The sequence below is a fragment of the Babylonia areolata genome, chromosome 25 (genome assembly GCF_041734735.1).
Source record: "Babylonia areolata isolate BAREFJ2019XMU chromosome 25, ASM4173473v1, whole genome shotgun sequence".
Lineage (NCBI taxonomy): Eukaryota > Metazoa > Mollusca > Gastropoda > Neogastropoda > Buccinidae > Babylonia > Babylonia areolata.
Window position 1 is genome coordinate 16,187,269 of NC_134900.1, and position 26,739 is coordinate 16,214,007.

A 26,739-nucleotide genomic window follows, 5' to 3' on the forward strand; every position below is an offset into this window, starting at 1 on the left:
AACTAACAGGATATCTTCAACATGTGAACTTCTACTCGGGGAATGGTCATTTTAAGGTTCTAATGTGCCTGCGTGGATGCCTACAAGCTCAAACACAATTACCAGTCAATTATCCTATGTGCGAATGATTGCCTTTTTTGCTTTGGTCAGAACTGAGGTGTCATGTTATCTGTCGGTCGACAAACTGCATGTGCAGAAATTCCCCATCACAAGAATCAATCAGCCGGGGGAAAAAGAAAAGGAAGAAAGAACCTAACGACTGACGCAGAACCATATTCATTAAATAGTAGTTATTCGTTGCATATATAAAGAGGAAGAAAACGTGATCAAGCTTCTTCAATCGTACCGATTGAGTAAATATTGAATGTTCTCGCAAAACCATTGTACTGCGTGAAGTTCTGCAAAATGAGAGAAACAGAAAGAGATGTTGTGTTGAATTTAAGGGTTGAGCAGAAAGACTGAATATTCTACGTTCAGTTTACATGTCTTATGTGCACCTTTATAAACAGATTGTCAGAATATGTGTAAAACAGATAAACAAAAACACCGTGTGCAAATACTGCCATTAGGAAAAGGAACATAATATATAATAACAGTATGTCAAGATTTGTTTACACATACATCCAAACACGAAAGGAAATGCGAAGCAACTATCAACGTGAGCCAAATCAAGGCAACTGGACAACCTACACTGTGTGCCATGTCATCAAGTGTAATTTGCCAAGAAAAATAAAACTATATGAACTCATACGGAAAAAAAGTAAGAAGAAAACGAAAAAAAAGAAGCGGATTTTCATCACATTATTCAACTGTCACACTTGTCAAGCTATTTCACTGGGAACGGTGACGAAGAATGCTGACATAGATTTCGGTTCAAAGGGAAAACACACATCTGTAACAGTTTAATTAATTCCATTTCAAATATCTTCAATCAAACGACTAAATAACCAGTCGATCATGCAGAGATCATAAACAGAGCTATTTGCGAGAGAGAAAAAATTAGGGGCGAGGAGGTGGTGGGTGGCACACACATTCCACTTTTCAAAGGCAATGTTTTATTATAAATACATATCTAGCATACTCCCCTAGCAGACATAGAGGATCTTTAAGTGTACCGACATCATGAAGCGATGGTCGCCAGTCTCCCCGATACTAAGCGAAGTACATCTTGCAGTATGGTGGTTCAGAACATATTTGTTTGACTTTACATTGGTTTTTACCCTAAAGACACTCGCCTCATTCATTGCTTCTTCGCCCTTTTGTTACTGACACGACAGTCTCCTTTACAAGACAAACGGGATGTAAAACAGACTGCGGGGAACGAAAGAAAGATTTTGTTGTCAAGGTCGCTGAAGTGGTCTTTTGCGAAAATGCAATACCCTCACGAAAAAATTGTCAGTCTTTTAAATTCTTTTTGGTTCCGACCGTGAATGTGAAGAAAATTCCCCTCAAGTTTATTCAGTTTAGTATAAGGTACCCGCCCGTCTGTAATCTTGCCTAGTTCACGAGATCTTGCTTGGACAGACATAAAACGACCTCTCCTGCGGAATATAACACTATGAAAATGTGCTGCTTTCAAACCAATTGAGAGCAAGGGCGAGTCCAGTGTTTGAAAAAAAAAAAGCACCCATTTTGGTGATATCGGAAAACACAATACAGTGCAATGCATCGGAATAAAATTCAGCACAATACAGTATCGTCCTAAGACCATCAAAGGCGTTTTACGGACTTTGTTCTCTTTTGAAGTAACTTTGTACTTTGTAAGTTTGTCCTGCGGTTGTATCATGTGTAAAATGGCGACGTTTTCCATCATGTATAGTTAGAAACTATATAGCATTTGGTATCTTTACGTCATGAACCCTGTTTAAATACAGAACCATAGTATAATACCATTCTGTATCACAGTTCTCTTCTATGCCAATGTAAATGCAAGTAAATGCACTCAGATAAACTAGTTTCTTGTTTCAATGTAAATAAAAGAAACGGTAGTGGACGAAATTATTCTGAGGAGCTAATTAAACCAAAGATGTACACAGATAGATACACATGTGTATTGCACAAACAGGCACTCTGTGCACATAATTCTGAATACAATAATGTATTCAACCCATTTCCCAACACAAACACATACATGCAGCATACATCTCTCTCATAGACCAAACTTGTACATGTGCAACACTCAAAAGTCTACACTGAAAAAGATGGTTGCTGAAAAGCTGTCCAAAAGCAATAAATATGACCAAAAAAACCATCTCTCCAAACAAGAAAAAAACACCCAGAAATGTCAATGTTGACACAAAATATACAGAAAAATCAATGTTAACAAAAAAAAAATACAACTCACATAAAGTGCAAAGATTCCAGACTTACTGCCAGCATGAAAGATCAGGCGTGAGAAGGTACAGGAGATTCAAATCATCTGCCATACTCAAAGCAACATATTGCATTTTGCAAATCGAAACGTGATCTGAAAAAAACAAAGGTGGAGAGGGAGGGGTAAGAAAGATGTACAAGGGCCAAAGAACTTATTAATAACAGCTTAATTTAACAAGTCAACAGAAGGTGAAGGAAGCAGGAGGCGTCCAGAAAAAGAGACTGCGCAAACGAACAAGGATTGCATGCACTTCCGCTCACAGACCAAAGAACTTATTAACTGACAGATTAATGTTACAAGTCTGAGTCAACAGGAAGTAAAGGAAGCAGGTGGCGTTCAAGAAGAAGACGAGATTGCGCGAACAAACAAAAAAGGTTGCATGCATGCAACTTCCGCTCACAGAATGGTGCAGGTTTTGGACTGCTGGACTGGACGCTGCTGCTGGATGGCAGCCTCGTTGCTGATGGCCACCTGCCGCTCCGCCGTCACCAGACGGGACCTCGTGTCGTGCAGCTCCTCCTGCAGCTTCTGGAGGCGGCGGTCCTTGTCGGCGTCCTCCCCGGCCAGGGCCGCCAGGCGGTCTTGAAGGTCCTTGACCTTGGCCTCGTTGTCCTTGCCCCACTGTTCGAACTCTCTCAGTCTCGCCTGCTCGCTCTCCAGCTCCCTGATGTGCTTGCCCTGCTCCTGGCACGTCTCCTTCAAGGCGCTGGCATCCTGCTCCCAGTGTCTGCTGCTCTCCTCCAGCGCCACGTATCGGCCTTTCAGGTCGTCGAAGTCCTTCTGGACCTTCACCTTCTCGTCGATGACCGTCTGCAGGGCCTCCTTCTCGGCTTGCTGGTTCGCAAGGGAGGACTGCAAGACCAGCTCTTCCTCGGACTTCCACTGGCCTTGGCCTCTGGAATCCGAGCCTTCTTCGCACTGAACCTCGTTCCGGTCCTCGCCCCTCACCTCGCCTCGCTCCTCGGTGAAGCTCCTGCCGTCCGACTTCTTCATGGGCATCGGCACGGGCACGACCGCCCCGGCGTCGGCTCGGGCCTCGTCAGGGCAGCTCGGTGTGGGCGACTTTCTCTCCTGGGGCGTTGTTCCGTTCATATCGGCGGAAGTGGCGGCAGCCGTGGCTCGTTCCGATACCTCGGACATTTCAGAAAAGTCATCTTCGTAGTGGGGAGCTTGTGCATCGTCGTCGCGGTTCTCCGCCACGACTCCCGGCGCCCGCTCTCCCGTCTCCTCGTGACCGTCGTGGTTGACTTCAGCGGGGGCCGAGCCCTCTGCTGTCCCGCTGTCTGTGGGTGCGGGTGGGGGCACGGCGTCTGGGGTGGGTGACGGCTGCTGGGTACCTTCCGCTTCGGACGTTTTGGGTTCCGCTGCAGAGTCTGGAGAGAGCAGTCAACACATATGTCTACTTAAATTTTTGAAATGTCGTACGGTAGCGGTGTTTAAGGGAGCTAGAATCATTCAAGTGAATATGGAATGATTGTCTCGATTCTTTCGATACTGTAATGAATGAATTTTAATTTAATGCATGCCTGAAATTTAAATTTTACTTTCTGAGGTATCTGGATGATTGTTCGAGAAATATGCTCATATTGTGAGTGGGCGTATATATATATATATATATATACATGTGTGTGTGTGTCTGTGTGTGTGTGTCTGTGTGTCTGTGTGCCTGTGTCCGTGTGTGTGTATAAGCGTGCGTGCGCACTTATGTTTTCCTGTGTGCGCAAGTGTGCATGCATCTTTTTTTCTATATTATTTATCATACGACTTTCTGTTGTTGTTTTGTATCCTTGTGGCAATGCATTCACTGCCGCTTATTAAAAAAAAACCCACACGGTATTGCTCTAGGTGGTCATCTTATGAGATATCCATACATTCGTGTTTGGACGCAGCTTTGGTTGTTTTGTGCGACATAGTATATGAAGTATGTAGTGTATAGTTTATATATATATAGTATATAGACATATCAACAAAGGTTAAAAAATGATACAATGAACAAAATGTTCCTGATGGTAATATCTATCTTTGTTTACGTGCAAGCTTAACCTATCTGTGTCTATTCAAACTCACATACACAACATGCACACACACACACACACACACACACACACACGAGTAAAAAAGAGAGTGGATGGTGAGAGACAGACAAAAAGAGAGACAGAGACAGGCAGAGACAAAAAGACAGAGACTGGATTCACAGAGAGAGAGCGACAGAGTACTTAATTGTTTACCATTCTCCACTTTGTCCTCCGCCGTCGTGACATCGGCGGGAGAAGCCTCCTCCTCGACCGCTTTCAGATCTCCTGCCGTTCTGGCCTCAGCGTCCATGCTGTCCCCTCTTCCCTCCATGTCGGTGACGTCACGTCCGCTGCTCTGAGAGTTGTCCCCCTTGTTGCCTTCTTCTCCTTCCTCTTCCACGTCCTTGTTGCTTTCTTCTTCCTTTGTAGTTAAGACTGAGTCGTTCCCCTTGTTGTCTTCTTGGTTGCTTTCTTGTTTGTTTGCGGCTACAGAAGAGTTTTCCCCCTTGCTTTCTTCTTTGGTGCTTTCGATCTCGATTGTGAAAACCGAAGAGGTGTCCCCCTTGTCTTCTTCTTCTTCCGCCTTCTGATTTCCTTCTTCGTTTGCGGTGACTGCTACTGGGTCGTCCCCCTTGTTGCTGCTGTCCTCTTTGTTGCTTTCTTCTGTTGGGATTAGTGAAGAGTCTTCCTCCCCCTTGTTGCCCCCCTTGTCTGTCTCCTTGTTGCTTTCTTCCTCGTTCGGGATCACCGGAGAGTCGCCCCACTTGTTGTCTTGCCCCTCTTCTGCCTCTTCCTTGCTTTCTCCCTCGTTTGTGACGACTGGCTGATGCTCAGCTGGGGTCGGAGGAGGGGTGGATTCTGCTTGATCTTCAGCTGAAGTGGTGTCTTCCGAGGAGGTGGAGGAAGCGGAAGTGGTGGAAGAGTTGTCTGCGGTAAACTGATCGGCCTTAGCGGAAGGGGGGTCTTCTTCCGGCGCTAGAGCGGGTGTGTCGTCTGGTCGTTCTGTGCTGACGCCTTCTTCAGGGTTCTCTTTGGTCATTCTGTTGAGAGATACCAGACATTTTATGATTTCATAAGCGTCACGCGTTTTCTACCTTTGATCATTCTGTTGAATCAAGACCTGACTAAGCGCGTTGGGTTACGCTGCTGGTCAGGCATCTGCTTGGCAGATGTGGTGTAGCGTATATGGATTTGTCCGAACGCAGTGACGCCTCCTTGAGCTACTGAAACTGAAACTGAAACTGTTGAAGATACCAGGCATTAGTTCATAAACGTCACATATTTTCAATTATAAATTTCTAAAAACCAACCAATAAATCAATAATCAAACAGTCCATGATCATCGAATGATGATCATGATGAATGTGGGATCATCATTTGCATAATAATTATGTTCACGAGACGCTTGGGGTTAAACAAAGTACAAGCTCAACCTGCACATTTTTTTTTTTTTTTTTTCTTTCGCTTTACCGTTTTCCTTCGTGTCCGCGATCGTGCTAAGGCCTTTGACTGAAAACAGCAAAACTATCCATGGAATAAATACTGTAAGCAAAAGTAACAGCCTAATCAAGTTAAATATATATGTATTTCAGACATGGTACGTCGATCACGCGGGCGTATTTTTGTTATCTGGCATGCTGGAGTGTAAACAATGTGACATCTGACTTTGCAATCATCTGTATGTCTCTCCCTCCCCTCCCTCTCTCTCTCTCTCTCCGTGTGTGTGTGTGTGTGTGTGTGTGTGTGTGTGTGTGTGTGAGTGCCACGACACACACACGCACATACACACACCACCCTATCCGCCAACCCACTTGCCCACACAAGATGAACCCCCAAATCCCTTGTGGTCGTGTTGGCAGTGAAGCAGAAAATAAGTTTGGCCGGTCATTCAGAAAGCTAATCAAGACAACAAAACACACGCGCTGTAAATGGTCGGCACGCCCTCGATACAGTCTCGCGCCATGCAGTCATCTCGCCCAGATTGCCCAACCCAAACGTCCCGGTGCAACTGCCTCAAACTACCCACCCCCCACCCCCCCCCCCCACCTCCGCCCGGACTCATTTTGGGCTAGCCTCGAATGATCCCCGGTGTTATTTGTGGCTAGTGAAGATGCCCCCTCACCGTAGCAGGAAATGACCCCTTTTCTGTGAGTTTCATCAAGCCATGAAAAACAAAGGGTGGTCCTTCTGGGCTGGCCTTTACTGACTCTCCACCTCCATCTCCATGACAACAACTATACCGAAGCAAAGTCCTACCTACATAATCTGTACAGAAGCAACTCGATCCCCACAACAACGTGACGAAAGTGAAGGAAGTGGGTAGGTCTGGGTTTCCACTGTAACTGACACTTCTCCATATTATGATGTGTTTGAAGAAAAGGAAGGGATTCGCTGCAGACCAGCTTATACAGCCCCTATCCCCACCACGCTTTATTACGTGGGAAGTGTGTGTGTGTGTGTGTGTGTGTGTGTGTGTGTGTGTGTGTGTGTGTGTGTGTGTGTATGTGTATGTGTGGAGGGGAGTAGTGCTTAAAATCCAACTGGGAGGGGGTCAGTTTTCACTGATTGGCGTTTAACCCCTGGGATCTTCTCGTGCTGTGAATGATATTTGCGAGGTGAATCGTTTTATCTCATTTTGATTACTATATCTCCTATTAAAAATAATCACATCAGTTGTAGTTGTGATTTGTTTTTACTGTAACATACACACACATATATAATATGTATGTATGTATATATCCATTGGAACTCCTTGCCACATGAAATTAAGACACTCCCAGTCCATTTGTAGTTTCAATAAAACAAAACAAAACAACAACAAAAAAACAAAAACAAAAACAAGACAAATATTTTTTTAAACTTCCATCAACTGATCTTCTGATGCCTGCGAGAGTGTGGATATGTGCTTATTTCTGTTTGAAGGGTATGTTGTTGAGGTGTTATGTGGAGGGGAGGGAGGGAGAGTGGGTCTGATTTCTCGGTGTTTTAGATGGGTTTTTGTGGTGTTGTTGTGTACGTGGTTGGTTACGGATGTTCGAATTGTTTGTCAGCGGCATTGAAACTATTGTAATTGTAAAGCGCGCAGAGCAAAAATCATTTGATTGGGCGCTAAACAGATAAATTTATTATTATCATCATCATTATCATTATTATTATTATCATCATTATTAATATTTATATTATTCAACATTATAACCCATAGACATATCCACAATAAACCGTTTTATAATCTTCACGTCGAACAGATTTCCATAAAAGAAAACAAAAATTCATATTATAACTCACAGTGCCTTACATACTCCCTTTTAGCGTGTCGCCACTGCGGGTTATTTTCCTTTCAGACAGTCTACAGCCGTTCCACTCAGTGCTAATCGTTGAGAAAACACGGCACGTTTGTGTCAACTAACTCAGCTCACCTGAACGGAACGGGGAAAACTTGGAAACAATCGTACACCTTGGATCGATCTACGTGATTACTCTGTAACACTGTCAATACTGGCTGTACTTTTCCTTACTTACTCCTTCATTGACGGAAAGGGGGCAGAGGGAGGCGGGAGAGGAGGAGGGGAGATCACACACACACACACACACACACACACACACACACACACACACGTAAAGAAAACAGGCCGAGGTTAATGGTTCCAAGTTACACACGTTTGCTGAAACAATGACGACTCTGATTCGATGTAATTAGTTGTTTGAATGTTTCTAAAGGAAGTGTGTGTGTGTGTGTGTGTGTGTGTGTGTGTGTGTGTGTGTGTGTGTGTGTGTGTGTGTGCGTGCGTTGTTGTTGTGTGTGTGTGTGTTGTGTTGTGTTGTGTTGTGTTGTGTGTTGTGTGTCTGTATGTCTGTCCATGTCTATGTTTGTGTTGGTTTAAAAAAAAAAAAAAAGACGAAAAAGAGAAATAAAAAAGGATAGTAACTTCTGCTCTTCAAAGGTCTTGGCGGAGTAAAAGTGCGTCTCCTTGTTCAACATTTCCTTCCAAATCCGCCGGCGATTTTCACGGCTGTCTCGGTATAAATGCATTCGAAAGGAAATCTGAAAGAACCATTCCTTACAACACGTCCCCATAAGATGTTATCATTGGAAAAACACACTTGCCTATTGGGCTTTTAATGCTAAATTTCTCTAAATTATACAGGTTTCTCCTGTTCTGGAATTGAATATCGCAATGCCTATACATACTGTTCCTCTTTACAAGGTTATAATTCAACAGAAACTGGTGTGTTCATGATCCTGAATATAGACATATTCTTCTGTCTTCTTCCAGGTATGTTCAGGGTCAACGCAATAACCGCCATCCTTGTTTTTCCATCAGTTTGGCGCGCAAGGCACTAACAAAGGAAACGCTTCTTCCAGATTCGGCTTACAAAAAAGATCTTTAGACCAGTCGCGCATATTTCAAGAGGAAATATCTCCACCTGACCAAAACCGGCATGGCCGTAGATATCTTGCTGTACTTAAAACTTATTTTCGCATGAATTCTGTGAAAGCATTTCTCTGTTGTTTTTGTTGTTGTTGTTGTTGTTGTTGTTGTTGTGTGTTTCATTCTCCCTCTATTTCGTGCCGAAAAGAATAATTCTTTTTCCCCCTCACGATACTAGTAACGCGTTCGTAATCCCATCTCTGAGATCGATTTGTGACAGATAGGTCCAGTTTTGAAAGATAGATAAAAAAGGAAGAAGAAAAAAATTGGAAGGAAGGAAGGAAAGGGAAAGGAAAAGGGGGAAAGAAAAGAAAGGGAAAGAAAAGAAAGAAAGCAGAGAAAATGATATATTTTGTTAATGAAAGAAGAAGAGGTAGCCAGTCAACCTTGTTTTAGCCCGGGTTCAAGCAGTGGAATCGAAAGAGAACCGACTGACAGTTTCTTCCGGTCATGGTAAGCCTCTACGTTTCCATGGCAAAATCCATCTATTTGCAAACCACGAGTCCATTTCGCATGGAGCGAGCTTGAGGCGGAAAGGAGAGGGCACGATCAAGCACCCACTGTGTGTGTGTGTGTGTGTGTGTGTGTGTGTGTGTGTGTGTACGTGAGTGCGTGCGTGCGTGCGTGTGTGTGTGCGTCCGTGCGTGTGTGCATGCGTCTGCATGTGCGTGCGTGCGTGTGTGTGTGTGTGTGTGTGTGTGTGTGCGTCCGTGCGTGTGTGCATGCGTCTGCATGTGTGTGTGTGTGTGTGTGTGCTTTCGTGCGCGTGCGTGTGTTTGTGTATGCGTGCGCGCGCCCTCGCCTGTGCAAATAGCTTTCGCCATCAACTCCCTGTATTTCATGTTTAGAAGTTTGTGCTCGTACAATCTACCTATCCATCAATATCTGTCAATCCATATGTCTGCCTGTGGATGAGTATCTGGAACTCGCAACCTTCTGAGCGCGAGCTCAGCGCTCAGCTATAAAGTGAAATATGCAGGCATCCACATAATCTGATCAAATCCGATGTTGTGAAAACATACCCCGTGTATTTTGATTTTCTGCGTGCCTGCACACACACAACCAGAAGGTCTCCATACAGTCATGACGTTACGGGGACTGAAAACCAAGACCCCAAGCCCTGAACAGGTTGACCTTAAGGGTGTCAGCCAATAGGTCGTTAAACTCAACTCTGACAGGACTAAAAACAAAAGCAAAAAACTCTTAACCCGCCAGACCCTGACGGGATTTGAACCCCACACCGCTGATGAACGTGAATACGACCCTCCCTCGGCAATCTACATCATGTTGGTGCAAAGATCGTCCATGGTAACTTCAATCCCACCCGCGATAATCCATTTTGACCTCTTCCTCCCCCTCCCATCCCCATTCCCTCACACACATCCATCTCCCACCTCCCTCCCCCCGCCTAACACACACACACACAATCCTTCCCCTTCCCCTCGCTTGACGAGGGGTGCGGTAGGAAGGTGGATGGGTGGGTGGAAGGGAGGTATAGGGGTGGGAAGTGATCAGACCAGTCCCCGAACAAAAAAAACAAAAAAACAAAAACAAAAAAGTGCAGCCAGGTATCAGAAATCGTGTTAATCGGAAAAAAGGGTAAGAGGTGGGGGGACAGACGGGGGAGGAAGGGGGTTTAAAGGGGGTGGGGGGTGAGGAATGGCCGTAGGTATAATTGACACAGCTTGATTGCTCCCTTCAGCCCCGTGCAATGTGCCCTCCAGGCTCCCCCCCCCCCCCCCGCCCCTCACACCCCTCCAAAACCCCCCACGCGGAGTTTTGGCAGATCCACACGTGGTGTGGTCACGACACCACGGCACCGTCTGGTAATGGCCTGCCACGACAGGTGCTGACCACTCGGTAGTGGGTGCAGTCCTACATTTCAGCCTCAAAGGTTTTCATTCGACACAGATCCTTCATGGTATGTTTTTGTTGTTACTTCGGTCGATTCGCCTCCTCCCCCCTCCCCCCCCCCTTCCCCTCCTCCCTTGCCTCTCCCCACCCCATCCGCCCCACCACTAAAAAGTATTGCTAATCCTACTGGGTCCACTTTCACTTCACCACTTTCCGGTTCAACCAACACAAATCAATAAACCGATAAACAAATGCATAACCATCTAAACAAAACAGTTAATATCGATATAACACATACACAATATATATATACATATATATACATATATATATATATATATATATATATATATATTCTGATATATATATACATATTCTGATATATATATATATATATATGTGTGTGTGTGTGTGTGTGTGTGTGTGTGTGTGTGTGTGTACCTACTTGCCTACCCATAAATATGTATGAATATGGAGATGAACGTTGACATAAGAAACACATAAAAATGCATACATATATATATATATATATATATATATATATATATATATACACACACACACACATATATACATACATATATATATAGAGATAGATATATATATATATAGATATATGTGTGTGTGTGTGTGTGTGTGTGTTCTACTTTCGTAGTGGCCTGAGACAGTTTTCTGCTAGGCTTGGGTGTTAAGTAATGCAAGACAGGAAACCTTTTTACCCATATATATCTAGCATCACACCATGATCGTACCATATATCAACGAAACATTTCTACAATTAAAAAAAAGTCTCAGAAATAAGTACAAGACTAAGTTCACCCGCTTGACAGATGGAAACCACCTGTACAAACGAAGCAAAGAGACCAAGAGGGTGCACTTAAAAACGCACCTACTATACACACGAAACAAAGAGAACAACGGCATGCACTTGGGAATGCTATCACAGAAGAAACAGAACATGACACGAGTTTCCCTGGTTCGGATAATACCTCGTAATGCCCGAGGTCCTTGCAGTGCTTTGAATCCTCGACACACCACATTTACCACAGATTTCAAGGACGGTTCTAAAGCGGGCTGATCTGTCTTCTTCTTTAAAGCCTGAACCGGACTATAAATGGCGGGCGATTTGAATCAAGCCAGTTTCTCACCAGAGTCTGACACTGTGACGTCGGTGAAGGTTTATTCAAAATAAAAGCCTAATAAAGCTACGGTTTGGCTTCATTTATGGCAGAGAGCGAGATTTGCCTAGCAGCTTCCAATCTAGACCTGAATTGACTTTGGAAAGTACAAAATGTGTCAGCTACACGTAATACAAAATTTGAATGCAGAGAAAAGGGGCGCAACCGAAACCTTGCTCTCGGGAGTTAAGACTTTAAGTTCGAAACAGCACGACCAATTTCTTCAGATTTCATATCATCACAAAAGCAAACGTTAAAAAGATAATTTAGAAAAGAAAAAAAAAGAATTCGTATCACTGTCTACGGAACAATTATATTGCCTGTGAAAAGATCATGTGCACCTTATTGCATGAAGTGGGAGAAGAGCAGAAATCGTTTTAACTCTCTCCATACGAACGGCGAAAGAGACGACGTTAACAGCGTTTCATCCCAATTACCATCATCAAAATATTGCAAGCGGAAAGCTCTTATCCTGAAGACGTGAATGTTGACAAAGAATACCACAATTCTGACGACGGAAGCTAAAGGTTGGGTCATTCAGACAACCACTGGACATCCGAGGTGTCTGTGTAGAGGAGAAGAGAGGACTGGCCGTACTGAGTGAGTTAAAATGAAGTCATCCACTCAGGGTGCTTGCACTTCAGCCGACCACAAAGGCCACCTCATAAGTTGTTAATCTATTCAAGACAACAATAACAAACCAAAATCATGTCCAAAACCCCCACAATGGTAAGACCTTTAAAAGACAACAACCGTAACCCCATAATAATCTACACCTTCCACAGAAAACAGGGCACACATTAAAAGAGATGTAAATGAGGGTACATGAGCATCAAATATATCACAGCAAGTTTTCTTCTCATTCCCCGCCCCCACCCAGTGGAATTCATTGCTGTATACATTAAGACACTCCCAGTCCATTTCCAGCTTCAGAACCAACCTCAAGACTCAGCTGTTCAAAATTGCCTTTGATTAATTGTTACGTATACGTGTATGCATACATGAGTCTATATGTGACAGTTTGCAATGTATATTAAACTTAGTGTGCACTTTTTTATGCTTGTCTTGTCACAGTCTGTAATTCTTATCACCTAGTTGGACTGTATGTTTTGATGGACGGTGTAACATTTTGCAATGTAGTGTTACTGGATCTATTATTTTGCAAAGCGCTCAGAGCATTGTTGTTTTTTTTTTTTGTTTTTTGATTAAACGCTACTACAAAGGAACTTATTATTTTCGTTATTATCATAACTTTGGATTACCTATATGGAAACTGATGGTTGCTGAAGGGGGTTGGCCAGCAATGAATTCAGTCACGAGCCAGTTGCAGTTACTGTCCTTGTTTGCAGTCGAGAGCACACACACACACACACACACACACACACACACACACACACACACACACACACACACACACATCTTTTTTTTTTTTTTTAACATATTTTCAACTACGCCTCCTCTCCACCACATGCCTCCTTTCATTTCCTGTATGTCAAATGTATTTACTATTATTTCATTACTTATTACTATCATTATTTCTTGACAATTACTTTTATTGTACTATTATTTCTTTATATCAAGAATCTTGTTGTACATATCAACATCAGCCTGCACAGGCAGCCATGACATATTTAGTGTGTGTATATCTGTATATTACGACAGAACTTTATCTAAGACCTTCTTGTTCTCTTGTCGATTTTATGACTACATTTTTTTTATAACGACATGCTTGAAATAAAACACTGTTTAAAATCAAGTGAATGCACATAGCTGTCATCTGTTCCATAAACCTCGTCGTGTGGAGAGGGGGACAGAGAGGGGCTGAGAGTGGTTCCAATCGATTGCGCTCAATATTCCATTAGCGGAAGCAAAAGATCTGCGGGATTTGTAACGAGAATCTACAAACGCATTCGGGTGTGTAATAACCATAAAACGGCAGCAATAAAATGTAATGGGCAGGTATCATAAAGGTATATACTATTTCGATACTAAGCTGCCGAGCACTTCAGGTACGCGAAATCGTCCTTGATTCTTCACAAAGCCAAGCACTCTGGATTTTAATACGCAAAATAGAAAGAAGAAGAAAAAAAACATAGAAAGAAAGAAATGCAGAGATGAAAGCATTTATTCAGCGACACCCCTTCTCATTACCCACATGTCCTTAATTCTTGACAAAACCACGCACTTTCGATTTTGATACACGAAATCGAAAATAGGGATATTTGAAAGAAAGAAAGAAAGACGCAGAGATCAAAGCAACTGTTGGACGAACACCCTCTCGTTTTTCACATTATTCCTTGATTCTTGACAGAAGTCAACAAACTTTGCACACACACACACACACACACACACACACACACACACACACACAAGAAGAAGAAAAAAAAATAGTCTGGAGGATGTCCAGACAAAAGGTAAGGAAATGTTTACCTGTCGGGTTTTCTTTCACTCTCCTTTCCAACAGACACCAATCACCGCCACCAGAACTAGGAGCCCCAACGTACCGCACTACAGGAGAAGGGAGATCGGAATGAACTGGGTAGGGGGGGGATCGGAGGGGTGAGCAGTAGAGTGTCACCACCACCAGCCCGCATCGCAACGCTACAAGACCAATTTGCCGGCAGTCGAAACAAAACCCCGACCTGTCAACCCTTACGGATTTCCCCTTATACGGTGACGGCTGCAAAATAGCACTGATTGTGGCGGCATTTTTTTTAGGTTATTACTACGATAAAGCGACTACTGTTGTTGTTGTTGTTGTTGTTGCTGCTGCTGGTGCTGCTGGTGCTGCTGCTACTACTGCTGCTGCTACTGCTTCTATTACTACGACAACGGCGACATCGACTCCTACAACGATGTTTTCTTGTTTGTTTCTGTTTCTCTTTGTTCATTGTCGCATGGTACAAACTCTGTAACCATGCTTTGAGTTGAACAGAAAAAAGACACTCACCCACTTTGAGCTCTACGTCAGAAAAAGCGCTGAATATTATCATTATCGTTATTATTATTTTGTTGTTGTTATCGTTATCATCATCACCATTATCATTATCATCATCATCATCATTACTACTACTACTACTACTATTACTATCATCATCATTATTGTAGTAGTTGTTGCTATTGTTTACCACCATTAAATCTACAGAAACCTTTCCATGAAATCACAATCCAACGGACCCCAAAAAGCTATCAATGAAAAGTAGATCTCAGATGAAGATGAAGGGGAAATGATATATTCCGAAAATGAAGAATAAAAACAAGTAACTATTTGGCCATCCAAGCGGAAACGCGAAGGTCAGAAAATGTGAACAACAATAATCAGCATCTCCGTACCACCAACCGAACACTATAATCAAGCAAGCAAAAACTTGAGAGGCAGAAACTAGTAAAGTGAGGTTTACGTTATTCTGCCTTTAATTACCAAATCAAAGAGTAGCAGGGAACTGTCATAACAAACGGAATTTGAAAGCGGAAAAAATCCTCAATACTTGGCGGAGGCAGATTTGCATAGAATGATCCTCGTTTTGATCATCGAAAGGAAGGGAAATAAGACTTATTTCAAGGTGGTTTTTTGTTGTTGTTGTTTGTTTGTTTATTTGTTTGATTTTGTTTCCCCTTGTTTCTGCTTTCGCTTCACATATTGTTTCCAAACTTTATTTTATTATTAGTTGTGGTTGTTTTTTTTACATTCTAGTGCTGTTTATAACGGTTTGAGACAGTTTTCTGTTTAATAGTCCTGATAAAAATGAAATGTGAAATAAAGTGAAGCAAAACAGTGCATAAACAAAACAAAATAAAACACTCCTTGACATGGCAACATCCACTCTTTAAACTAAAATAATTATCAAAAGCGACAACAAATTCAAAAGGTAACCTGAAAAGGAAAGAAAAGAAATCATGTACACGCGCGCGCGCACACACACACACACACACACACACACACACACACACACACACACACACACATACACACCATTATTGCAATAATTCTCTTATAATCACATTAGTAAACCTGTGATTCCACGTGGGAGACTTCAAGTGAACAGCCCACAGAAATGTCCCCCAGGAAACAAGACGATCATTAACAGAGGGGCGGTGGGGGTGGGGAGAAGGAAACTGAGAAAAAGAAAAGCCCGCACCCCACCCCCCCTCCTGACCCCCCGGAGACTTTTCAGCTGCGAAGGTCACTGGAGGGGGGGCAGAGGGGTGTGTGTGTGTGGGGGGGGGGGGGGGGGGGGGGGGTTGTACGACAGAGGGGAAAAAAATTGTCTCCAGGGAACTTTTCTCTCTGGGGAGTATCTCTTGGAGACTTTTCAGCTGCGAAGAACGGTCACCATGTGTGTGTGTGTGTGCGGGGGTGAATGAGAGGTGGGAGGTGCTTTATACAACGACACGAACAACAAAATTGTCTCCAGGGAACTTTTATTTCTGGGGAGTATCCCTCACGTCGAAAAACGCTGCATTGGTGTATCGGTGTCGTTTAAACATCGCCCACAAGGAATTTCTTCCCCTCTACGTGAAAACTGAGCTATCACACAAAGATTTTTTTTTTTCACAGGTGGGGGATGGGGGAGGTGGGGGGGACCGGGGGGGGGGGGGGGCGGATGGGGGCAGGGCAAATGCAGATGGTGGTGGAAGAGATTCGTGCAACTGTGTGTGTGTGTGTGTGTGTGTGTACGTGCGCGCGCGCGCGCGCACGCGTGTGTGTGTAAGTATGCGTGCGTGCGCGCGTACGTGTGCGTGTGTGTGTGTGTGTGTGTGTGTGTGTGTGTGTGTGTTTCCAGTCAGCAATATATTTTATACTCCAGCTTTCTACCTGTTGTGTTTTCGATTTCTTAATTTTGTATCTGCAATGCTTTCTTTCATGCGGCGTGCCTAAACTAAATCTAATTCGGTGGAGCCCATCCCTCTCCAGATCGGATTTTCTTGTTAGGTTAACTCCCCACATGCGGCTGGTTGCACTGGTTTCCATGGCTACCAGTGGCAGAGTCGAAAGAACCTGTGACCTGATATAATCATCCAGGGAAAGAAACTCGGAACTGTTCAACACTGCACTGATTCATCACCAGCAATGGAGGATCCAAATCAGAAATCCTGTCTAGGGTAGCAAAGACAACATCACTGAAACCTAAATGAAAGGACAACGTATCCATGAAACACAAGACCAGGCCCCTGGTTGCACTGGTTCATTCCATCTTCCTGTATTCATGCGAGTTTCTGACCCTCACTACGGTGGATTTGGGAAGAAGAATTCAAGCCATGGAATGAGGTGCTATTGCAAAATATCAAACATGAGATACACTGATAATATTAAAACACTCGTAAAAAAAAAATTACGTGTAGTCCTATGGTTGTTTTTAATGGAGGCCGAAGTTACTACGTGTAATCATGTGGTTGCTTTTCAGGGAGGCCGAAGAAAAAAAACACAACCCAACTACGTGTAGTCCTGTGGTTGCTTTCCAGGGAGGAAAACCAGCAACAACAACTACGCGTAGTCTTATCCTTGCTTTGTAGGGATGCCGAAAAGCTGCTGTTGGCCTATCTGTGTTAGCAGGGGGCGCGGAGAGGGAGGGATTTCAAAAGACTGCTGGGGAACGGCACCAACAGTGAAAAGAACGTCACCGTCACTGAAACAGCCACGGGGGGTGGGGGTGGGGGTGGGTTGGGGGTGGAGGTCCTCGTGAACTTGCCAAGAGGTTTCGGGAGACGTTTCCATCCTACGTGAGACCGATTTGTAACTTCGATCAACGGACTGCTCTCCCACGGGGGACGTTAAAAAAAAAAAGAAGAAAAACAGAAGAAGATAGGTCACTCCGGGAGGGGGGACGTGCAAGAGGAGGCTAAGCGGGAGGGGCAAGTTTCGTGATGGTGAACGTGGAAGTAAGCGATACATACGTAAAAACCCATACGTTGAAAGAGTGAACGTGCAATTTGCAGTCCAGGTGCCAGTTGCATTGCTTGGTTCTAACTTTCTGACAGTTACACGTGACTAAATGCCTACGTTGACCGAACTATGTCACTGGTCAGTTCCACACTACACACAGTTAGTAGCGGGTTACGACCATACTAGGCTCTTCCGTCCGAGCAATGCGACTGGCTCCAGGAGCACAGACGTGGAAGTTTGTAACATAAGGGGTTTTATTTTGCACTTTTTTTCTTTCTTTTTTTATACAATGTGGAAACAAAAACAATGCATGGGCTAAAGACCGTTTTGTGTCATATTTTCTCGCAATATAAGGAAATTACATTTAAGTAACAACTACCGACGATATATATATATATATATATATATATATATATATATATCATTATATATATATTTATATTTATATACCTGTGGTTTCTCTCTCTCTCTCTGTTGCCTGTTGAGTATTTGTAATAAGAAATAAAAACAATAGTTTTACCATTACCGATAGCCATGTACTTCTGCTGCTTTGAAGACATGTTTGACTGTCAGGAAAGGATCAAGGAACATCCAACATTAAAGAAAAGTGGAGACATGAGACGAACAAGGACACTTATCATCAAACAAGTGCGTCATTTTTCTCCACGAGAAGCTACTGACAAGCAATGATAGTTTCAAATAACACTGATGATGATAACCATGATACGGATACTTATATAGCGATTATCTTCGGTCGGAGACGAAACTCTAAGCGCTTTACAAACACGGATATCGAGTCGAGCATTTGCAAAACAGGTTGCCTACCTGGGTAGAGCCGACTGACAGCTGCCATTAGGCGCTCTTCATTCGTTTCCTGTGTCATGCAATAAGGTTTCAGTCAAGCACGCACGCACTCACTCTCTCTCTCTCTCTTAAGATTAAGAAGAGTCTATTGAATACTGATAAAGATGTGATTGTGTTTGCCTGTTACATTGTACCTGAAGGAGGACCGGCGTATAACAACACAGAGTTAAGAAATGGCATTCATATACTTGAAGAAAATGTTTTACATTGTACAGATAATGATGATGTGTATGTTATGGTGTGTGGTGATCTGAATGCGAGAACGGGTTCTGAACAAGCAAGAGTGGAAGACATGAGGACGTATGTGATTGATGATGACAGTGAGGACGAGGAAAGGGAGGATGTGAGACGTTCTTCAAAGGATCATGTTATCAGTAATTTTGGTAAATCACTGTTAGAAGGACTATGACTCTCAAACTAGGAGGCAAAATTGCACTGGCTCTTTGTGCTGCAACCAGGGAGCTAGTTGGCCTTTTAGAAACCATTCCCATGCCGCCTGTCCTAAAACCCTCTTGTCCGAGAGAGTGGGGATGTAACTTGGGAAAGACACTCCTCACTGTAATCAAATTCTAGCCCAGATAGTCGGGGCAACAGTTACCTCCTCTGCTGTTCTGATGGTCATAGTCGAACACGACTGACTATCACACATACATGTGATTGGAAATAGAATACGTAGAGGGAGGACACATCTATCAGCCTGACATGCTTGCACGATTCTGTGAATTCATAACAAAATGTAAGATGTTTCTTGAAAACGCTGCTTTTCAACAGCTCTCAAATGCACAGGCGTATAATTCATCATTGGACTGAAGTACTGTTTCAGTTTGAAGAGTGGGTTTATTGTGGTTCTTGTCTCATGATCGATATTTGTCGGTATGACAAAACGAACTATTTCAAACAAGCAGTAACTTTTTTTTTAATTTAAAAAAAGAGCAGAGAAAAAGAAAAGGAAAAAAAAAGTTCTCGTCCGGGTTCGAACCAGCGATCTCCGTGTCTTTGTATTTGAAACTAGACCGAGGCTGAATCAGCGGCACACACTTAGCGATGCCAGTGACACGTACACTGCTCATCACAGTGTCGAAGCTCAAGCACTATTCGCACGATAAGCAATGATGGCGATCGCATGAGTGACAAAAAAAAAAAAAAAAAAGCAAAGGAACAGATGCTTTCAGATGGGAATGCTTTCAGGTGGGAATAGAGAGAGGCACTGCTTGTTCTACAGGGGAAACAAAATATAGGTTCCTTGGATGCACCAAAGATCGACAGACAATCTCTTTTTTCAAGTCTGAGTTAAACGGCTGCATGGTTGGAGCTCAGGAAGGACACACACAAAAGACATGAATTTCCCTCATCATGGCTTCTACGAAAACGATCACCGGTGAAAAGAATTAAAAAGAGACCAAATTATGAAAACAATAAAATAATTTCCAATCACAAACAAGATTTTTGTTTTAATTCCCACGTCCAGTATCGATCGTATGTATCTAACCTCAGCGCCAACTAAATGCTTACTTCCGAGTAATCGATGACCGCCGCATCGCCTCAATTTCCACCAGTTGGAAATTCTATATCTATTAACAAGGAAATCCTTATACACATTAACAGTTCGACTCCCAAATTTGCCTGGTAAGAAGAATGCGTAAATCGCAAAAACTCAAAATGATAGATATATGCTTGACTAGTTTAAAAAAACGGAGAGCCATGCTAGCATTAAAAAAAGAAGACAGACAACAGAAAAAAGAGGCAGACACTTTAGTAAAACAAGCAAGAAAGACGCTTTGGACGACCAAGGAGAAGAAACCGACACGAAAAAAAAAAAGCATATATAAACAACAAATAAAAAATCTTTTAAAAGTAAATAAGTAAACAAATAAACAGCGAATGAATTAAACATGCAATAATAACAAGTGAACAAATGAACGGCGAATACAAATAAATAAACAAAAAAATAAAAAACAAAAAAGAGGTAAATGAACTCCATTACAAACCAGTGCCCAGTCGTCCCCACGCCATCACTCGGAACAGACGACTGAAGCACTTGCTGATCCTGTCAACACTTGTCAGACTCCGCGGCGCGCGAGACAATGGCAATGGTTCTGGAAAGAAACCATAAAGACCTATCGACATTTATATTCTGGTCTACCTGCATACGACCCCCGGGGACTATATAGCCATACAGCAGGAAAAGTGGGAGGCTCACAGCAAGCAGCGGAAACAAGGACTGAGCCGGCCACGTAATGCTCCAGCAGCTCTTACGCACGCTGCCAATCGTCGTATGTGGTACAAGACCTCCTCTACTACCTCCAAGCTGCACTCAAAGTTAACTCCCAAGAACTGAAAAAAGGGGGTGGGGGAGGAGGCTTCGGGGGCGGGGGGGCGTAGTGTGGCTGATGACTGAGGTTGAGGTGGTAGGTAGGGCAGGGGGCATAGTACATCGCTGCTTCTATTCAATCTCAGTGAGGGAGCAACCCCCCACACCCCCACCTCCCACCGCCTTCTATCATGTCCGACGGACACTGAAAGACAATCGGGGCTACGGCTGGTAGCAGACCCCCCACGATACTCATCAGTGCTCCTCTCCACTCAATTCCCTCCTGATCTTTTACAGTTCCACCTCCCCACACCCCTCTCCCCCGACAGGCCGCCAGCTGCTTCTCTCAGTGCGTCATCACCGTGGTGATGGTCTGCCTCAGTGGAGGGTCATGTCTTGGCGGTGCCGCCTTGGGGTCGATCACAAAAGGGGTGACGTCGGTGGCAGAAGCGACTGCAGAGAGAGAGTGTGTGTGAGAGAGAGAGAGATGGGGGGTTGGGGGGGTGGGGGTGGAGGGGGGGAGACAGAGAGAGCAAAGCTTGTCTTTGTATAGTTTTATAATTTCCTTTTGACACCTTGTACGTCATCACTGAGCACGCGAGGGTTGGGGAGGGGGTGGGAGTAGGGGGTATTGGTCTGCGTGTGGCTCAGGAGGAGAGACCATCGCTGTATAAACTACCAGAACCAGACATACCACCACCACCAACAACAACAAAAATGATGATAATAATAATAGTAATAATCATAGAAGAAGAATCTCAGTTCTGCTTTTTCTTCTCCTTAAGTTTGTGGTGAGTTACCGGAGCGCTGCACAGAAGAGCTGTTGTTCATCAAAGTCCTCCAGGCTACATGATAACGATACGCATAGAGCTTCAAGAATATGCGCTATAGTAAGATGTCTCAATGAATAAATAAATAATACTCTTTATGATGCGGTGTAACTTGAGTTCCTGGAGTCAAATCTGGTGGAGCCCATCCATCTCGATCCAGAGTCGGATTTACTTGTTGGTTTTACCCCCCACGCCGATGCGGCAGGCAGTATCTTGGGTTACGTGGTTACCACTGAATAGCAGAGAATTTCTTACCTGACCTGACCCAATAATAATAATAATAATAATAATAATAATGAGACGAAAATGGTTGAGCGGCATTTTTTTTTTCTTCCTTTTCTCTCAATTTTTACCCAATAGCATAAAATGCTTCACATCCACAAAGACAAAATATGAACGTGATACTTAGAGGTTAAAAAAAACAGGGGTAGGTCTATGCTATTTTCCAGTGCAAACAGACGTAGAAATTGGTGTACAACCCCGTATCACATTAAAATAAATAAATAAACTGATTAATTTATCAATCGGCCAGGTTGTGTGCTTTCGATTTCTAAAATCGAACTATCACCGAAGACATCGGAAACAGAATATCTGATAGAAAGGCAGCTATAAGAAAAGGGTGAAACTACATTGTTCGGGCACATAAAACTTGGAAATGAAAATAAGAAGGAACAAATGGAATGGATCGAGAGACGTAACTGCATGCTGATGACTGGATTCTAATTAATTTTCCATGACCACGTGTATAACTGAACCAAACCTTGCCATAAGAATGATCAGATATAGGCATACTAATTAGATTAACTAAATCAAATGCTTCGAAAAATCAGTCTGGCTTTTCCGATAATGCTTGACAGCGACTCAGTGAAATATATAGGTATACCTACAGGTCCGACTCAAGTGGAACGTGTACTGCTTAATATGTCGCTTGTGCAACATTGCTAAAGAAGACGGATAAGATCTATTATTTGGATTGCTGTCCTGCCCTATATGACTTAAGACTGAAACTGGAACCAGATTCGAGCTGGAAAGGGGGAACTACGTGGACACAAATTGTCCTCAACTTCTCCAAGGCCTTTGACAAGGTCAGTCACGCTCTGCTTGTTCACAAATTACAGTGCTCCAGAAACAAACAAACAAACAAAAAACCAAACGGCGATGCCTGCACTAAACCATGACATTCCTACCTGCAGGACATGGTACAGAAGTTTGTCTTTCTTCCCCCGCACCATCCCGGAATGGAACACTCTGTCCCAGGAGTTTTTCACAACTGAGTCCGCATTGGACTACTTCAAGTCCACACTGGCCTCCTCAATGCATGTGACTCAACAAAGTAAATTTCAAATCCCACCACCTTCTGTTTCTTCAGTAGTTGCCTCCATCCCGCTTTCTCCAGCGAGCCCCAACCCCCGCCCCCCACTTAAAAACAACAACAATTCTGGTAAGTAGTGTCGTAAATGACTAGGACTGTGCCGCATATGGGTCAGGATTATTCCCGGAGACCGCTACGGTAATCTAACTGGCCAAGCTGGAGATGCGACATACACACACGCACTGCGCCTCCCCTCCCCTCTTAATCAACAGCACGTCCCTCTGCAGCCCAGTTAAATCGCACCAATAGCAACCTCCCACAAAACGACAGTTTCATCAGCAGTGATGTTGGTCGTCATGTGGAAGAAGAAGTATCTTGTAGTTACTGGAACTGCCTGCCCCAAGTAGCTGTGGAGGCCAAAACGCTTGACACTTTTGTGTCAAGGGTCTCCAAGCAGTAAACACACTTTCAGTGCCCACCACGCCCCACGCCCTACGCCACCTCCCCCACCTCTCCCACCCCGATCCCCAATCCCGTTACCTCCTGTCCCTCCTCACCCCCCAATTCCCCTGAACAGCAGTGGAATGATGCCACCTTCACCTCTACCTCTTCTTCACATCAAGGAACACCAACTACAAAATAGTAGTAGCACACACACATGCGCACATAAATACGCACACATACATGAGGACCTGCGAGCATGTGTGTATGAATGCGAGAATGCATGCGTAAGCACACTGCATTATGGGCAGACTGGCAATCGTTTGCTCAAGCCACATCCATCTGCGTGTCAATGGACTGAATGCCTTGGTCTGTCACTGACTGTCCTGCTGTGTGTCCACTTGACATAGGACACAATCAAGGCCTTAAAACATGCTCAGCTGAGGTAAACAGACTTACTGTATGGAACCAACTTCCAGTGAAAGAAGGGATAAGGTTCGTTATTTACTTTCCAGATTGCTTATATTATGATAAATTTTGCTGTGGGACAGGCTTTTTAACACTTCCCCACCACTCTCATTTGTGATGTACAGGACAAAAGGCAGACATTGCATGTGTATGCGAGCATGTGTATGCATGTGTATATGCACTGCATGTGTGTGTGTTTGTGCGATGATGAATGTATTGTGTGTGACAATCGATTTTGTTATTTCCGGCAATGAGACCATTGAAACAACTTCAAAACAGTTTGGGTTAATCACTACACATCGTAAAGTCCTGTGGAAAAAAAATGGCACTCACGATAACTTTAAATTTTCTTCAAGCTTTTAAAAAATTTTTTTTAATTCATCTGTGTTAATGATTTGTTTCTTGTAAACCAACTGACATTAATGAATTTTCACATAGGCCCCCACGAGTACCAAATGACAAATTCAACTGGAAAAGAAACATTCCTAACTCCAAAGTACATGATTCTGATCAAAACCAAATTAACAAACTGGGAAAAGTGTGTCTGACCGTGGACATTAATGTCTCACAAATGTTTATACTTCTTTCATCATGGTTAGGCCTGATGTACACAATATTTCATAATCCCTTTAAAATGATTCACCACTTTCCACATGGTTGACAATAAAGCTATCTTCTCCTTTGGCCTTTCTGCTTATATGATAGGGAGAGAGGAGGGGGAGAATGAAAAGGAGAGAGAGGGTGGGGGCAAGGTGAGACAAAGAGAGAGTGGGAGTGGGGGTGGGAGGGGGGGGGAAGAAAGAGAACAGACTGATGGTCAGAAAAAGAGAAGGGGACAAGCAGGCAGTCACTATAACGATAGATGAATGAAAAGACAGAAAGACAAAATAAACTGAAATAAACAAACTTTTTTTTCTGATAAAAATATGGCTATTATTGTATTAATGTCAGGCACATAAGCGAAATACTTAACTATATTGCATTGATGCACTGTCCACACACCTGTTCTAAATGTTAACTGCAGATTCTACTCGATCACATCTTTGCAATCAAAATGGTCATTTAAGAAATCACCTCAAATGATGAATGCAAGACAGCAAACAGTTCTTGCTCTGTCACCTTTATAATTCTGGTTTTCTTCTCAATCAGGAGTAAAAAATGAAATAGAAATAATGATTACTTAAAAAATCTTCAGAAATTCACAATCCATACTGATAATTGTAGCCTTAATATTAAGCTTATATTACTATAAAACAAAGCACATACTCTTCCCTAGTTTGAGTTTTCAGGTATATGCATAAATCTTCTTCTTTTTCTTCTTCACTGACACGTACTGTGCCCTTGAATCAAACTGAACAAAACAAAACACAATTCATAACAATCCCCTTCAAAAGAAAAGAAAAAAAACCCACCCACTTATATCTTCCAGTCATGAGAAATGTACAACAGACATATGATATTAGCTATACTGTTGGTTTACATTATGAGCATCAAGAAACATCAAGCAAATGTATCCTTTCTTGTGTCTGTGAGCCTCTCAGTGTATGTAGATGTGTATGTATGCATATGTGTGTGTGGGAGGAGGGGGGACTGGGGGGTGGGGGTGGGGCGGAGAGAGGGTGATGGGTTGTGCAGGGGGTGGGTGGGTGGGGATTTCACACACCTGCATAGAAATTTAAGGGTGTGGGTGCATTTAATTTTGAAGCAAACAATGCAATTTGATATACATATATAATAACCAGTCCACATAAAGTATCATTCAACGAAAAAAAACACAAAAAAACCCGCTAATATGAATCTAATCTCTTTGGGGGGGTTCGGTGGAGGGGGGGGGGGGAGGCAAACGATAAGTATACATCCGAAAAGGTGCCAAATAGTTCCAAGATATATTCAGTTTAATGTTCCAGGAACACTACGATGACTGAACGTTTTGAATTAAGAAGAATGAATATGAGCCTGCAAATAACCTACAAAAACACAGAAACATAAAAACCGGATAAAGAAACAACGTGTGAAGCCCTGGCATGATCTGATCTGAATATTGTTTCGGTTTCCTAGCAACAAAGGAGCCGATGCTGGATCTGCGTTAAAAGCGAAAGTCCAGAACGATAATATATATTTTGAAGGATATTTATTCCTTTTTAAACGAATGCTGCATGCCAAGCACAGTACGGTAAACATAACAAGACTGCTTACCAGCTTTTCCATTATGACTAGAAGAATGGTCTGCATTGTGATGGAAAGAGTCGTCTGTTCTTTCGGTGTAAACACACATTGCTCAACTTCCGGTTTACTATTGTAAGGTGCGTCTGCGCCTAAGAAAATACTTCCGTTTCACGTGTGTGTGTGTGTGTGTGTTTAAGCGATGCTTTTTTCACAAGCATTGTCACACGGCTATTTTCCATGCAAAACAACAACACACACCGGATATATATATATATATATATATATATATATATATATATATATATATATACATACATCTATATACATATTTCTACCATATTAGTTGTGTACATATATAGTACATGTGTGTGTGTGTGTGTGTGTGTGTGTGTGTGTGTGTGTGTGTGCGCGTGTTGTGTGTGTGTGTGTGTGTGTGTGTGTGTGTGTGTGTGTGTGTGCCGTGCGTGTGTGTGTGCCGTGCGTGTGTGTCCCGTCAGTGTGCGTGAATGCGTGTCGTATGTGTGTGCCGCAGCGTGCCGGTGTGCGTGCGCAGTGCGTGCGTGCGTGCGTGCGTGTGTGTGTGTGTGTGTGTGTGTGTGTGTGTGTGTGTGT

General features: G+C 43.2%; 1 protein-coding gene across 2 annotated transcripts; it reads right to left on the reverse strand.

Moving 5' to 3' along the window:
- Positions 1-1,006: 1,006 nt before the first annotated feature.
- On the reverse strand, positions 1,007-26,249 carry LOC143299715 (uncharacterized). 2 transcript variants are annotated; one of them, XM_076613089.1, is made up of 4 exons: positions 26,158-26,239; positions 20,588-20,695; positions 4,603-5,429; positions 1,007-3,747 (listed from the first exon to the last, which is right to left on the reverse strand). In XM_076613089.1, the coding sequence occupies exons 3-4, from the start codon at positions 5,426-5,428 to the stop codon at positions 2,771-2,773; spliced, it is 1,803 nt and encodes a 600-aa protein (XP_076469204.1). In that variant the 5' UTR covers position 5,429; positions 20,588-20,695; positions 26,158-26,239; the 3' UTR covers positions 1,007-2,770. The 2 variants fall into 2 exon arrangements, with proteins under 2 accessions (XP_076469204.1, XP_076469203.1); XM_076613088.1 differs by lacking the exon at positions 20,588-20,695 and having other exon boundaries at positions 26,158-26,249.
- Positions 26,250-26,739: the final 490 nt, after the last annotated feature.